This window comes from Microcebus murinus, chromosome 4, assembly GCF_040939455.1.
Source record: "Microcebus murinus isolate Inina chromosome 4, M.murinus_Inina_mat1.0, whole genome shotgun sequence".
Lineage (NCBI taxonomy): Eukaryota > Metazoa > Chordata > Mammalia > Primates > Cheirogaleidae > Microcebus > Microcebus murinus.
In genome coordinates, this window is record NC_134107.1 from 57,178,294 (window position 1) to 57,195,848 (window position 17,555).

The following is a 17,555-nucleotide window of genomic DNA, read 5'->3' on the forward strand; positions in this document are numbered from 1 at the left end:
TGTCAAACATGTAGTTAACCTATTTCTCTATCTTCCTCAAAGTGTTCTTATACTGGTTCATGGGAAGAGGTCAAAGGATTTCAGAAGGGCATTTCCCAAAGGCCATTTTTCCTTATATTCTAATCCACAAAGAAGCATTACGACATAAATTTTGCATTCATCATGACTTCACATCACTCTAATTTACAGCAATTGCTCACCAGATCAACCACTGTAGGCTTCCTGTTCCCTTCCTTGTATAGGTTAAAACAACTCTTTTCCTTACAGAGGGCTATTAGGAAATCATTTGCTCCATGGCCAATCCATGAACAACGTATATTAATCTCCTTGGAAAGGCTTGGCTTTGAAGAACTTGGGATATGCTCTTGGTTTCCGTAAGCCTTCTCCTCTTGTGTGGGATCATCCCCACCCAATTCCTTGGTTGCTAGTAGCCAGGCCCATCATAAGGGTGTGTATAAATTTCTTACTTGATCTAAAAATGTACAGGTGAGTCAGTCACTCCTTCCCCAGTCACCAAGAGCCCCATTCAGCTTGAGAGTATCACAGACTCGGTATATTGTTCAATTAACCTGGGACATGCCTTGGTAACTGGCATTATATACACAGATATCATTTAGACAAGGCTTAGATCACCCCTTTGGAACATAAAGTCCTTGAGAGGTTTAGTTATGAATTAATAAACCCAGGGTTTCTATGAAGCAGTGCAACCTTGAACAAAATTTTTGCATTTGCAACAAACCAATGCTTGGCTTTCCCCTCCCAAAGTCAATATACAAATTATATGATATTAATGATAAATGTTTCCATCTATTGAGCTCATTTAAATTATACAATCAGTTGCATTTACCATTTGTCAGGAATTTTCTATTCATTATTCATTCACTCATTTAACACATACAGGGCTTACAATATCCTAGGCCATGTTAAGCACCACTGTTAGACGAGTCAGGAAAAACCAATGCCTTCATGGTGCTTGCAATGTATAGGGGAGACAGGCATTAATCAAATCATACAAATACACAAAATGGGTTCTCTGCTTCTGGATTTAGTGCTTTATGTATACTATGTAGTTAAATCCTCTCAGCATCTCTGTGAAGTAGGTACCCCACTTTATAATGATGAGGAAATGGAGATTTGGAGAGGTGAAATAACTAGCTTAAAGTTATATAACTATTACAAACCAGAGCTGAGTGATTTTACTTAGTTTTTCTGCATGGGTGGATGACATTCTGGTTGGCATAAAGATTAAGAGCAGGAGCTTTAGATTCATGATGGCTACACACTGAAAATATGATGTTGTAGAGGCATAGAGCCCCAGATCCCTCCCAGCACTTGACAGCAGTGCAGCCATGAAATGGCCAGGTACAAAGATGGCCGTGCTATGGTGATAGAGATAAAAGGTGGAAGAAGTCTCTAAGCCCAGAGCACTGGTGATAAGATAAACATGACAAAGACAAGGAATCCCTGCATCTTGGCTTAAATCAGATTCTAATAGACAAGCTTTATTCTGTTAACCCTCTGAATAGAAATTTTGCAGCCTCAAGGCTCTGTGTACAATGTTTTGTTTTATCTGCCAAGGATGCTTGTGGTCCTGAATACCATCATGCCAGCCTAGGGTTTCTGATAGATTGGGACCCTCCACAAGATGGACACTCTGTACCCATGATCAGAACCTTCTTGTTATTGGGGTGGTATGTGAAGCGCACAGAAGGGCCTGAATAACATGGTTGCTTGTTGGGCCCAAGGCATGTGCCCCTGATAGGGAACCCTGCCGTGTACCACAATCTATCTTTTCAAATGACTCCCTTTTCCAAAGTGTGTCAAACTGATTTACTGAACCTTTTAGTTGGCTACCACTAGACATAATATTCCAAAATGGTAACTCAAAACTCATGATTGTTATTCTTTCTTTCTTGAGCTCTATGGGCAGGATCTATGATCTTCAGACACAGTGTGGGCAATGGCTTTCTGGTCACTGATAGTCACAGGGTTCCGAGTTCCTTGGAATCCATGATACAATGGTAATATAAATACAATCCAGCAGGGAAAACAGCCTTCCCAACCAGAACTGCTTATACAGGATTCAGATCCCCACCCTGCCTTCCTGCCTTGAGTTCCTCATTCTCTCTTATCCTGATTCATGAAAATTACACATAAATGATGGCAACTGTTAAATTCCCAATGGCCTGGATGACCATAGATACAAAGCATTTTCTACTAGCTCTATCGTGGCTGCTTCTATTAGATTTGATTGTCTTCCTCCAGAAATATCCCTATTTCAATTCTTCACAAATGTACGGGTATTTTAGGACTGAGCAGGCCAAGGGCAATGATAGTGAATGAGGGAGATAGCCTTCAGTTCCTGGGTAAACTTCCTCCTAGGAGTTTGGAAGTAGCTTTGGAAAAAGCTCCACAATAAATTTAGCCCCTCTCTGGGCTGCACCTTTAGAAACAGCCTTCTTACCATGTGTTATAGGGAGAATCAGACCTGTCCCCAAGGTCTGTGACACTTGTTTTCCCTTCATTCCACTTTATCAACTGTTATCACCATAGACTTCAGACATTTTGATCTCTCAGTCCTCCCCCTTCCTGAGGATTGGCTGTCAGAGCTCTTTTGCTCCTTCATCTTCTCTACTCATTTATTCAACAATATGAGCACCTACTATAAGATAGTGTTCCTAGAGCTAGGGATACATCAGTGAACAATGTCATAGTATAAATGAGTCCAAGATAGTTTAACTCTAATAAAACAATGAGAGGATTATCAAGGTGATAATTCAATGGATTTTAAAATGTTCATCTCTTAAAAACTATAACAGTATGAGATGAATTGTTCAGAAACCTCAAAAGTTAACTCTCCACCACTCCTCCCCCCCCCCAAGGCCCAGGGTGACCCACTGGAGTCATGTGCCACTGGGTCCTTCTGCTGTTCTAGGAAACATCAACCCTCTTTGGCTGGAAGCGCTTTAGTAGGCCCTGACGGATCTGCTTAGACTTGATACAGTACACAATGGGGTTCATGAAGGGAGGGACCAGGAAGTGCAGGTTGGCCATGAGCACTGCCAGAGCAGGGTAGCTGTGCTTCTCTACTCGGTGCAGCACAGACAGCCCCAGCTTGGGCAAATAAAAGATGAGAACAATGCAGAGGTGTGAGACACATGTGTTGAGTGCCTTGAGCTGTTCCCCGGGTGAAGCAATGCGCAGCACAGTCCGCAGGATCAGGGTGTACGAGAGCATGATGAGGGAGGAGTCAAGGCACAGTGAGAGGAGGATGGAGACCAAGCCAACCAAGCTGTTGATCCGGGTGTCTGAGCAGGCCAGCCCCACAAGGTCACAGTGCAGGCAGTAGCAGTGAGAGAGTACACTGATCTGGGGAAAGAGCAGACGCCGCAAGAGGATGGGTGCTGGGAGGTTAAGCAGGACAGCCCTCACCAGAATGGCAGTTCCCACTTTGGCCATGGCTGAGGGGGTAAGGATGGTGGCATAGTGCAGAGGGTCCCGGATGGCAATAAAGCGGTCGAAGGCCATGGCTAGCAGTACGCCAGATTCCACGTAGGTGAAGGCATGGATGAAGAACATCTGTGCTGCGCAGAGATCAAAGGGCAGCTCACGAGCTCCCAGCCAGAAGAGCTGCACCATGGTGGGGAAAGTGGAGGCACAGAGACCTAGATCAGAGGCTGCCAGAATGGACAGGAAGATGTACATGGGCTCATGTAAGGCTGGGTCTGTGCGGATCAGGAAGAGGATGATACTGTTACCCAGGATGGAAACCACACAGATGAGGTTGATGGGGATGGAAACCCAATGATGAGAGGCTTCCAGGCCTGGGAAGCCAGTGAGCAGGAAAGTAGAGTGACCAGAGGTGCTGGTGTTGCAGGAGGACATAGTGATTCCAGGAGGCAGTTGTCCACCCTAGGAGTAAGAGGCATTTGTTCATTTGATCATTACTTATAAATTCCCTACTAAGCGTGGGCTGGGAAGAAAGAGCCACCCCATCACACTTTCTTAGGCCATGAAATAAACCCATTCCTCTTAGGAGCTCCATTCCCCTCCACTTCACTGGTTACTTAAAGCTTGCCTATTTTCTTCTGATCCTACCTTCAAAACAGTCCCGTGGTTGTGGACTCAATTAGAAAAACTTTCCTCTAAAATATCTCTTCTTCAGCCACCTTACTATAAAAGAGCCAAGCACTTTGAAGTTCTCCCCAGCTGCGGGCAGAAGGCAGTGGCTGACAGGTCTTGAGGGGCATAACCTGAAGAGCCAGGCAGAGCAGGATGAGCTTCCGGAACCCCAGGGTTAAGAAATGCTATACCAAGGAGCCCAGAGTGTGTGTGTAAGCTCATCTGTTTTCATACCCTCACCATAGCATTTTAAGCTACACCTTTACATCATATCCTTTTAAGCTACACGTTCGCCCCCAAACTTCTCTCCTCAGGACTCATCTCCATCTGTCTACCAAGCACGTCACACTGGTTTGCATTGTAGATTGAATGTTCTGCAGAACCACAAGCTCTAAATTCTCCACTCTCTCCACAAAGCTTACTAACCAGTATTTGTTGGTGAGTGCCTCCCTTTCTTTCCTATTATCCATGAAATACCTAGGGAAAGAATAAAACGTTGTATGTCCTTTCACTTTGTAACATAGTCTCCAAATCTATCTTTAAACTCTCCTCTCCTTTCAGATCCCAATAAAACTAATCTAACTGAATCATCATTTCCCTGCATATTATAACAGCCTCACTGTCCCACTTTTCTTCTTTCTGAATTCTGATTCCTCTTCCAATTCCATTAGAATTATAATCTAAATGTTTATGAAAACACAAATATGAACACTTAAATTTATGTATGTGTAGAGAAAAAATTGTGATCAAATCTCTATTAGGAAGATATTTTCTATCACAACTGTGTTTCGTGATCATCAATGGTTCCCTGATACCTGCAGGATCAGGTCTAAGCAAGATCTATATACTGAATCCAGAAGAGGAAAGATCTTGTCCATCCTACATCCCTAGTCATTTCAATCACCTCTAGGTATTGTAAACTTTTAGGACATTTTTCTATTCACCAAATTTACCATATTTTATCATTTTAAAAATTTTATTAAAATATATACACAGAAAGGTATGCATATCATAAATGTAAATCTTGATGAATTTTCACAAAGTGAAAAACCACACCCATGTAATAAACACCCAGATCAAGAACCAGAATATTGTCAGCACCCCCAAAACACCCTGTGAACTTTCCTAGACATTCCATCTCTTAGTGATAGCCACTATCCTGATGTCTACCACAGATGAATTTTGCCTAGTTTTGAAATTTATATAATTAGAATCATATAGTATGTATTTGTTTATATCGTTCACTCAACTTTACATCTGTGAGATTCATCCATATTGCTTGATGCAGTTGTATAGTGTTCATTCTCATTGCTGCACAATTTTCCTTGTGTGAATAGACTACAATATATTCATCCATTCTATTATTGATAGACATTTGGATAATTTCAAGGGTGGAGCTATTATAAATAGTGCTGCCATAAACACTCTAATACAATTCTTTTGTGAATGCATGCATGCATTTATGTTTGGTGTATACCTACGAGAGGAATTATGTCACAGGCTAGGCATAGAGTCAGCTTTCCTAGATTCTTCCAAACAGTTTTTGAAAGTTATTATACCAATTTACACCCACACCAACACTGCAGGAGAGTTCAATTGTTCCACGTGTTCATCAATGCTTTGTTGTTGGCATTTTTAATTATAGTTATTCTGGGAGTGTGTAGTGGTATTGCTTTGTTGTTGTAAGCATATTTCTCTGATTTCTAAAAAAGTGAGCACCTTATATATTTTCTGGCTATTTGAATATCTCCTTTTGTGAAATTCTTAAGTCTTTTACTCAATTTTCTATTGGGATTCCTGAATTTTTCATGTTGTTTTGTATGAGTTCTTTAGATTGATTACCTACTGTGCGTTTTTATATTTTTAAGTGGTTGAGCCATTTTCTAATTGCAATTCTTATGACACTTATTTATTCTTGACAGGCTTCTATTTCCTGGGTCTGTTTTCAATATCTTCACACATGAACCAGCTAAAGCCTATAGTCAGATGCCTCACACAATACCTAAAACACTGCACATTCTTCACAATGTTAGTTAACTATGCTTTCCTATTCAGTAAATATTTATGACTCCTTTAAGCCACTCCTTTATAATAAAAACTGAGAAAGATAAGTCCTTGGATAATATCAAATTTCCACCATTCCTTCTTTTGCCTCTGTTCGTCTACGTGTCTCTTTAGTGAACTGAGATAAAACTGCGGAAAGGTTCATAAGAGGAGTCATTTCCCTTGTCTGAATCCTCTCAGCAGTGTCCGCAGGTTGAGTTCTGCACATGCTGCCTTCATCAACAAGTCACACCACAGTCTATTTATAATGCATCTGAGCAATGGTCAGGGTCAGGGCCATGCTGCACAACTGCAGGGGGCGCCATACACATTCTAGTCTGTGTGAATGGCCCTCCTGGAGTTGTGGCTCTCAGCCTGTGCTGTCATAGAGGATGGCCCTGACCATGAGCCAGAAACTACATTGCTGACTCCCCCCCACACACACTGGTGGGAACATGGATATCAGACCCTGACAATGGTGGGAGAGAGCATGGAGTATGAAGGTGCACTGGGAGAAGAGATCAAGGGAGGCTACTCAGTTCAAGGAGGAAACACTTGTGTCCTGAACCAGAAAATGTTTGTCTTCCTTATCACTGTAAACCTAATCCTCTTCTGGATTCAGTATGAAGATCTTGCTTAGACCTGATCCTGCAGGTATCAGGGAACCACTGATGATCATGAAACACAGTTGTGATAGAAGATATCTTCCTAATAGAGATTTGATCACAATTTTTTCTCTACACATATACTAATTTAAGTGTCCATACTTGTATTTTCATAAATAGTGCCCAGGATAGTGCCACATAGGTTTGTAACAACCTTCTGTCCACAGCAGGCCAGAGCGAAAATTACATGTCCACCATGCCAGCTGAAGAAGAGTCAGAGAGCCACCTTCCCGGGCACATGCTGACTTGGATGCCCCATCTCCCTGTGCTTCCTAGGATCCATACATCACTGTGGTAGCGTCAAAGCTACCTGATTGTCCCATTTTTTTTTCCTTTTTGACATGTTTCTTGCTTTCTGATACTTCCTCACAGTCCTAAGTTTATTAAATAATAGTAAGAATCAGAAAGTAACATGCCTGTCTTTTATACATGCACTTTACATGCATTACTTAATTTTCTAGCCCTGTGGGATATTTTTCCATTTTCTGATGAGAAAATCATGGCTCGGGAAGTCTAAGTAACTTTCCCAAGGTCATGCAGCTAGGTGGTAGAGCCAGGACTTAAATCCAAGTTGGCCTAAAGAGAAAGCCTATTTGCTTAATTCCTTCATATAAAGAAAGAACAATTCTGACTCTGGACACTTCAGCTGTTATCAGATTTTTTGTCCACAGGATAATTGAAAGGCAAAGTTTTTATTGTCCCATCTTTTTAACTCCATTTCCCTTTACAGCAGAGGTTTGAGATGGGAATAAGGTCACCCACAAAGAGAAGCAGACTTCAGAACAATCCAACCAGGCTTCCCTGCCTCCCATCACTCCCAGTTTTTCCAACCTTCCCACACAGGTTGTGGCCCATCTTCTGGATGCAGGGCCAAAGTTATCCCTGACATCCCAACTGTACCCAAGATCCAAGAATCCAGCAGTGTCTGACACAAGGAGGGCTGCATCCTCCTCCTCCTGCTCCAATGCTGTGTGGGTGACAAAGGAGTTCACCAAAAAGCTGTGTCCTTGTCATGTAAAAAAAAAAAAAAAAGACAATGACTCTAACCTCACAGAGTGGTTATGAACATGGGAAAGACTACAATTTGTCACAGGCATTTATTAAAATGTAAAGATAACCAGACACCGCCCTAGGGTTTCACAGCTAGTGTCTCTTGAAGTCTCCCTTCTTTCAAAGGCTGTATATGGCATTATTCCTTTTCTAGAGAAGAGGAAATAGAGTCTGAGAGTTGAGCAAACCTGCCAATGACCACATTAAGAGTAAGCAGAGGGACCAGCTTCAAGTGCATGTTACTTGACTTCAAAGATGGTGCATCTGTCTGTTCCTCAGCATTTTCATCTCTAAATTTTTTTTAAATATTTTTCTCTTGATATAAGTACTGTGTTATGCTTCTTCTTTCTGTTATGATCATTATTAGCATGTTATTGCTGAAAATATCCATCTGCAAAGATGAAACAGGATGGCATACTCATGGGACCCCCTCAAATACCACCCTTGCCTCCTTCCTGACCGCTTACATGCATCAACCCTTGAGAGTCTCCATGGAAAAGTCCTAAGACCAAAGGGGCTGTGTGCTTATTGACTGTCCCTGTGTTACGTACTGTGTGAGTTTAATTACAGGCTCATAGCTTAGGAAGAAAAATTTTCTTCCTCAAGCAGCAATCTCCTGAGTAATGGAGAAACATGATAAAACTATATGTGGAAAAAATAAAGATGGTAGTAGAAAGATGGAGACAGATGATAAATGATGGATAGATAGGTAGGTGGGCTGAGAGGGAGTCAATGCAAACAAGACCCTCTGGAAGAGGTGGAATAAAATTAAACTACAGTCTCTGCCCTTCTACCCTCTTACTCATCCAGGTTCTAGAAGACAACGAATAGTGCAAAGACTGTTTCTTTCTCTAATCAAGGAAGTCTATCTTCAAAAGCCAATCTGTGAGTCACGGAAAGGAGATGGCTCAGCTTAGAGAAGGTTGGAGACTCCTCCACCAAGGTTTCTGTGGCAACAAGGCATCAGTCTTTAGCACTCCAGGGAATGTGAGGTGTTAAGCCTCTGGCTTCACCAGCTGAGTCCTGGGGCTGCAGAAGCCCCAGGCTTGGAGGCAAGAGAGAAGTTTCAGAAAAATAGGCCCTGAGACTACATCCCTAGCCTAGTAAAGACTGTCAGGAGCCAGGAACCTAAGTCTTCCCCAAGCCTATGATGCTGTTGTGCTTTAGCCAAAATTAGGTCTAATAATGCTCTGCTCTGCTCTGAAATAAGCTTTGCATAAACCTGTCTAGGCCAAGCACCTGTAACTGGGGAGTCACAAATTGTCTGCAGGTCTCCTAGCTCCCTTGAAACAACTCAGACCCCCTCCATCCCTAGTGCTCTCCAGCTGTTTGGAGCTTTTATTATATTATAGGGTTGAATGGAGGATGTGTGGGGAGAGGTCCTTCTCTCCATGACTCCTTCCTCCCCCATACCAATTACAAACTGGGAGACACTCAGAGGCTACTGCTAAGCATTATCAAAGAACTTAGATCCTGAAAGTTATTGATGAAATTGCAGTGGGATCTGATTAAAGGAATAAAATTAGAGTTTCTCAAAATGTTTTAGTTTGCTTATAGATTTGGGATGCATATAGAAAAAAATCATTAACAAAATCTGATACTAGGAGTCTTTTTTTCTATCCTTTATTTAATCACTTTAAATATTTTTAAATAGGAGATTCTCTTCATATCTGATCACATAAGTGTTGCCTCATTTTGAAAGTTGGTTATCAAAATCTTTGATTAAATTTAAGTGGTGTATCCAGGGTATGGAATGGGTCAAGAATATCTCTAGTATTAAAGATGTTAAATTTTAAATGATAAGTAGATGGACAAACAACCTAGTGCAGAGACCTTTTGCATAAATCACTGGCATCTGTGAATATTGTGTAACATGGCTTTCTGTGATCTTCCCTCCAGGATTAACACAGATAAATCTGTGAGGCTATCTGCTAGCTGCTGAGCTATCTGAAAATAACGATCTCTTTAACTTCCTTCAATGTCTTTAACAGCATAAATACTGTGTGTTCCATTATAAGCATGTATCTTATATTGGCATTTCAGAGGCTGAGACAGTTTGGCATATTACATATATCCTAGGTAGAGAGCACAGGGTTAGAATTGTATGCTCAAGATCCAGACTGTGTTTAAATGTTGTCTTTACTACTTCATTAAACCATGGACAACTTTCTTAACCCCTCTGTCCTACACACTCTCATTTGTTAAAAAGAAATAACAAGAGAACTCTGTTATTGAGTGGTGGTGAGGTTAAATAAAGAAAGTTAAATAAAGAAATCATCAGCCCATCATAAGTAGTAACTGCAATCAGCTGTTACCCAGGTGCTAGTCTACACAACCCGAGTCAGCCTAGAATGAGATGGAGTGACTCCCCTCTGCCCCTGCTCAAGCTAGTCAGAATGTGTCATGTAAGGGAAGGTTTAATTGAGCATCTAGACCCCAGATTGATCCACAGTTGATACTCTAGGCCTGCCTTTGTCCCACAAGCAAAAGTCCCACAGTAGGATGCAGGACACCTGTCACATTCAGCCCATGTTAGGAGTAGCCACTGCAGATGAACCTGCAGGACCATCAGTAAATTGCTTTTTCCAGATTTGACCAATTGATTGAGAATTGAAGAGGAACAGAGTTTCCTTTCATCATGAAGTGACCGTATTCCTCGGCCAGATCATTAAGGAATATCAAACTCAGAGTAATGATGTGATAAGAATTCATCACAGATGCCCACTCAAACTCACTATGTTACAAGAGGGAGGATCAACAAAGACCATAACGCCATTCTCACCTGGAATGGAAAGACCTGGAGGGAAGTTGCCTCCCCTCAACAGATACCATCCAGTGCTGCCTAGTACTGCCAGGCCTTGGCGCCCAGGTCACAGCCCAGACCCCAGCTCTGACACCCTAGTCCCTGTACTCACCACAACTCCGGAGCTTGTCTCCTCTCATCTGTCTCTCTTGTTGGAAAATCATTTCTTGCCATGTCCATAAAGGCCAGGACTTTATAATCCTCTTGGTGGAGGTAGGGAAATAACAGGTCTGCTGGGATTCAGGTGCAAATCCAAGAGATTTCCATAGTTGAACTTCCTGAGCCCCCTGAGTTCTGGGCCAGGCAGCTCTGGGACTTGGAAGTGTCAGGTAGTGCATCCTGATGCTTTTTCTTATGGGCCACCAGAGGGATTCTAAGATGTCCCATACTGAGCCACCTGCTCTTTCTAAAGAGCCAGGCTATGAATTTCCTGGTGGCAGATGGAAGCAGGTGGGGAGAAAAGAGGATAGCTAGAGACTGGGACACAGTCTGTCCTTCTGGGACAACAGAGGCCATCAGGAATTCCCATTTCTGAAAAGAATGAGCACAGGCTCTTTCCAAATTCTGCCAAAGGGATATCAGGCAGTCTAACCAAAGGGATATGCATGAGTGCTTTAGGCATGGGAGCATGCTAAAGAGGAGAAAAGAGGTTCTCTAACTTTATGCCGGTACCTAGGGAATGAAGGTGACTGAAAATAAAGCTATGCTGATGAAGCAATCCCTCTCTCTTCCAGCAATACCACTGGAGATCATCAAGCATGATGTAGTAGAAAAGCTATGATCTATTTCTGGGTCTGTCACTTACTGTGTGATAATGAGCAAATTACTTTATCTCCTTGAGGTACTTAGGCTTTATTTGTAAACTGGGAATAATGGTTATTTCTTGAGATCATCATTAGAATATATTAATATGAAGGCACTCAGAAGAACTGGCAAACTCCACATGTGCCACCTTTCCTTTTCTTTTTTTTTAATCCTTTTTTTAATTACCTCATATTATGGGGGTACAAATATTGTTAGGGTTACATATCTTGCCCCTGCCCCCCTCTCCCACCCCACTATGCCAGAGCTTCAAGCATGTCCAGCCTCCAGGTGATGCACACAGCACCCACCATGTAAGTACATACCATCCCCCTCCTCCCCCCTTCCACCTGCCCACCTCCTGATAACAGATTATTTTTAGACATTTAGGTTACAGTATATCTTTTCCTCTCCCTAAGAAGGGATAGAGGTTATCCCTTCCCCCCAACAATTTTTAAAAAAATCTTAAGGATGTGGGTCTCCCCCCCCAAAATCCCTGTTGAACACTACCATTTTTTGAGCACCATAGTTTTAGTCAGTCAGTACCAATTTGATGGTGAGTAGATATGTAGCCCATTTTGAGAACTTGTTTCAGTAACCTATCTGGACTCCTCTACATCCAGCATGTTACAATAACCTTTCCCTACCACTCATGGTCAGGGTTTGTTTGTTTGTTTTTAATAAACTTTTTAGTTTGCATGTACAGAAAAGTTGCAAAGATAGTTTCTATATATCCTTCACCCATTTTTTTTTTTTTTTTTTTTTTAGAGGCAAGGTCTTGCTCTGTCACCCAGGCTAAAGTGCAGTGGCCTGGTCAGAGCTCACTGCAGCCTCAAACTCCTGGGCTCAGGTGACCCTCCCTTGTCAGCCTTCCAAGTAGCTAGGACTACAGTGTATGCCACCAATGCCTGCAGGAAATGGCAGAGTCTGCAGTGATATGAAGCAGAGTCATTTTCGGAGTGTTTGCAAATTCAGATACAGTTGTCTCCTTCAATCTTCTTTCACTCTGTTTTCATTCTGCTTTCTGGGCCTTTTTATGTGCCCCATCTAACTAATTGTTTTTAATTTTTTTGGTTTCCTTAATGTTAACATCTTACATAGCATGGTACATTAGTCAAAACCAAGGTATTAATTATTGGTACATTACTATTAGTTCAAGTCTAGACTTTATTTGGATCTCATCAGTTTTTCCACTAATGCCTTTTTTCTATTCCAGGATCCATTCCAAGGTACCACATTGCATTTAGTCATTATTTCTCCTTAGTTTCTCAATCTTTCCTTGGTTTCCATGACCTTGAGAGTTTTGAACACTTGCTAGGTATTTTGCAGAAGGTCAGAATTTTTAATTCCCCAACTTCAGCCATTTCCTCTTCCTTTCTTTCCAGCATGGAAAAGAAGACAATTTAGAGGTGACAGACTACCTGCTACCAATGTCCTGGCTCCTCTTTGTTCCACTGTAGGCCCCAGTGTGTCTTGGAGATTAGAGAACAGGATGTTTCAAAGTTCAGTCTGCTTGATGCCATTAGCAGTCCCTGAGATCCTCCAAGTGGTTCTTCCAACCTGGAAACGAACCTCTGTCCTCCCAGGCTACAGCCCAATATAGGCCTTCCCATACCTATCACACATCCTATTTTTATGCATTGAAATTTAAGTTAGAAATTTCAGGTTCTTACAGATGGACAGTAAACTGAGGCTTAGAGAAACAGGCACCTAGCTAGTAAATAGCAGAGTCAGCACTAAATCCACATTTGCCTTATCATGAGACCCCATGTTCTTTTCTACCCCTCCCAACAATGGTTTAGTCAATGCCTGCAGGAAACAACAGAGTCCGCAGTGATGTGAAGCAGAGTCATTTTCTGAGTGTCTGCAAATTCAAATACAGTTGTCTCCTTCAATTTTGTTTTCACTCTTTTCTGCTTTCTGGGCTTGTTTATGTGCCTGGGATCAAATCTGAGTACAGAAGCACAATGTACACATTAGATATCAACTGATATAGCCTTTTGCTGAGCAAAAATTCTCTTAAAAACAACTAGAAATTTCAAAGAATGAAGTCTTTTTAGGTTTCTTAAATCTATAAGAAATACCAAAGTTCAACTGATTTTTTTTTTACCTTAAGTTATAAGGTACAAAAATAAACAGACAAGATGGCTGAATTGGAATGAATGGAGAACTCTAGCCTCACCAACCTTTCTCTTTTCTCCTCTACATTTTAAGGCCACACACCTACTAGCTGCCCTGCAGCTTCTGTTTGGACAGGATAGTCTGTTTACTCTGAGATATCACTAAAATGAGAGTCTTCCCTGGACCTTTCACTCTTGAGCACTTGTGCTTACTTGGCTCAAGCCAGTGTTTCGCTCCTTTCAGCCTCAGTGTCCCCACCTGTGATGTAAAGATAATAACCCCTAAGTCACCAAATTGTTGTGGCTTAAATAAAACCAGACATAGCATTATTCACAATAACCAAAAGGTGGAAGAAACACAGGTGTCCATCAAGAGATGAATGGATAAACAAGATATGGTATACATCAATGGAATATTTATTATTCAGTCTTAAAAAGAAAGGAAATTCTGACACATGCTACATGCATGGATCTTAAGGACATTATGCTAAGTGAAATTAGCCAGTCATAAAAGGACAAATACTTTATGGTTCCATTTATATCAGGTACCTGGAAAAGTCAAAGTCATAGAGAAAGAAAAAAGATTTTTCTTATATAGACCTTTCATCTCTTTAGTTAGATTGATTCCTAGGTATATTATACTTTTTGTAGCTATTATAAATGGGATTGCTTGCTTGACCTTTTTTCAGATTGTTCACTGTTGGCATATATAAATGCTACTGATTTTTGTATGCTGATTTTGTATCCAGAAACTTTACTGAATTCATTTATCAGCTCCAATAGTTGTCTGGATGGGTCTTTAGGTTTTTCTAGGTATAAGATCATGCCATCTACAAACATGGCTAACTGGACTTCTTCCTTTCCAATTTGGATGCCCTTTATTTTCCTTGCCTAATTATTCTGGCCAGGACTTACAGTATGATGTTGAATAAAAGTGGTGAGAATGGATATCCTTGTTTTGTTCCTATCCCTAAAAGAAAGGCCTTCAGTTTTTCCCCATTCAACATGTTGGCTGTGGGTTTATCATATGTGGCCTTAATTATTTTGATGTATGTTGCTTCTATACTCACTTTGATGTTTTGATGAGGTTTTTTTTTAATCATAAAACTGTGTTGAATTTTATCAAATGCTTTTTCAGCATTTATTGACATAATTGTATGGTTTTTGTTCTTGATTCTGTTAATTATTCATAATATTTAGATGCTTTTTAAAGATACAGGAAATCAGTTGGATATCCTAATGAGGAAGGTTAGAAGGAGAAGGAAAGAGGGCCCAGAATACAGCTGTGAGCCTTTCCAACACTAATAGTGGAGGGAAAGAGGCCAGCAAAGAAGATTCAGAAGTGGCCAGACAGAAAGGGAAGAAAAAAAATTCAAAAACAGTTTTTTTGGTATTATGAGAAAAGACAGAACAATACTCAAAAACTATAAAATAAAACTCTGAAGAAATTGAAGAGGACACAAAAAAAATGGAAATACATTCCATGCTCATGGATTGGAAGAATTATGTTAAAATGACAATACTACCCAAAGCAATTTATAGATTCAATGCAATCTGTATTAAAATAACAATGACATTCTTCAAAGAAATAGAAAAAAATTCTAATATTTATGTGGAACCACAAAAGACTCTGAATAGCCAAAGCAATCCTGAGCAAAAAGAACAAAACTATCTGACTTCAAAATTTACTACAAAGCTATAGTAACCAAAAGTGTATGGTACTATCATAAAAACAGATACATGGACCAACAGAACATAATAAAAAAACCCAGATATAAATCCACATATCTATAACCAATTTATCTTTGACAAAGGCACCAAGAGCATACAGTGGGGAAAGGACAATTTCTTCAATAAATGGTGCTGGGAAAACCGGATAACTGTACACAGAATGAAACTAAACCCCTATCTCTCACCATACACAAAAATAAAATCAAAATGGATTAAAGACTTAAACCATGAAACTACTTGGACAAAAACATTGGAGAAATGCTTCAAGACGTTAGTCTGGGCAAAGATTTTTTGTGTAAGACCTCAAAAGCACAGGCAACCAAAGCAAAAATAGACAAATAGGGTTACATCAAACTGAAAACTTTCTGCACAGCAAAGAAAGCCATCAAAAAAGCCAAGAGATAGCCTACAGAATGGAAGAAAATATTTGCAAGCTATCCATCTTACAAGTGATTAAATATTTTCAAGTTAGCCATCTGACAAGGATCAATAGCCAGAGTATATAAAGAATTCAAAGAACTCAATAAAACCCAAATCTGCCTTAAAAATGGGAAAAGAATAGACAGTTCTCAAAAGAATACACACAAATGGCCAAGAGGTATATGACAAAAATGTTCAACATCACTAATCATCAGAGAAATGCAAACCAAAACTAAATGATATCAAAAAGATATCATCTTACCTCAGTTAAAATGGTTTATATAAAAAAGACAGGCAATAACAGATACTGGGAGGATGTGGAAAAAAGGGTAATCCTCATACATTGTTGGTGAGACTGTAAATTAGTATAGCCACTAGGCAAAACAGTATGGGAGCTCCTCAAAAAACTAAAAATGGACCTACCATATGATCCAGCAATTCCACTATTGGGCATATATTCAAAAGAAAGGAAATCAATATATTGAAGGGATATCTGCACTCCTGTTTATTGCACCACTATTCATAATGATCAAAATATGGAATCAACCTCAGTACCCATCAATGAATGGATAGAGAAAATATGGTATATATACACATTGGAATATTATTCAGCCACAAAAAAAATGAAAGCCTGTCATTTGCAGCAACATGGACAGAACTAGAGTCAATTATGTTAAGTGAAATAAGCCTAGCACAGAAAGACAAATATTGTATCATCTCACTTATATGTGGGATTAAAAAAAAGGTGGATCTCAAAGATAGAGAGTAGAATGGTGGCTACCAGAGGCTGGGGAAGGGCTGGGGGGAGGAGAGGAAGAAGGGAAAAAAATATGTGTGTCGTTATTATCACTGAATTGTACATGTAAAATGGTAAAGATGGTAAATTTTTATGTATATTTTACCTCAATAAAGTACAAAAAAATATATTCACAACTAATATCAAGTAAATGTCTTAGGTGGGTAGTGGAGAATACACTTAAAATATGTGAAGAAACGATCATCTAGAAGTATCTGTGATTGTCATATTTTTTCTTGATAAACATCCTCATAGTGGAGGGAGTATATCATAGAAAATACAATTTACATTCTCCTCTCTTATTATATTCTACCACTCCCAATCCTTGCCTTGCTTTTGCATAGAGTTCTTTCACTCAGCCAGTAAAAATGTATGCTTTGAAAATAAAGTCTGGTTTTTTTATATGTTAAAAAAAAAATGTTTTTGCTGCATGTAAAGGTGTTAAATAAAAAAAAAAATGTTGCTGGGGAGTGGAGGTGGGGTGGGGGAGAGTGGGGAATCATTGTTTAATGAGCACAGAGTTTCAGTATGGGGTGATGACATTCTGGAAATGGATGGCAATGGTCACACAATATGAGTGCACTCTTTGCCACTTAACTGTACACTTAAAAATGGTTAAGATGGTAAATGCTCTGTGTATTTTACCACAATTTAAAAATAAAGATAATATAACCTGAGCATATCCCTAGCTCAATGGCAAGAACACAGCTGCTTCTCAATGAATACCTGTTCCCTTCTTCCCACTCACTGACGTGACACCTGCCTTGGGGTCATGCAGTGTAAATCTCTCACACCCAAGTATTACAAGAGTACCAGTCACGTGAAAGAGAATTCCCTTCTGGAAGTAGGAAGCAAATGGTGGCACTTGAGGGAGAGCACTAGACACTCTTCTTTGCATCCACACCTCCTTAAAAGCAACTTCCACACGTGGACATAGCATCTAGGTGTGGGGTGATGACCAGTGTCAGAGAAAAAACTCCTCCTGTAGATAGAATATCCTACAG

The 17,555-nt window shown here is 40.3% G+C and overlaps 1 protein-coding gene across 1 annotated transcript; it reads right to left on the bottom strand.

Moving 5' to 3' along the window:
- Positions 1-2,931: 2,931 nt before the first annotated feature.
- On the bottom strand, positions 2,932-3,885 carry LOC105871381 (olfactory receptor 51A4-like). The gene has a single exon (XM_012764685.2). It carries the CDS (start codon positions 3,883-3,885, stop codon positions 2,932-2,934), a length of 954 nt encoding a protein of 317 aa, XP_012620139.1.
- Positions 3,886-17,555: the final 13,670 nt, after the last annotated feature.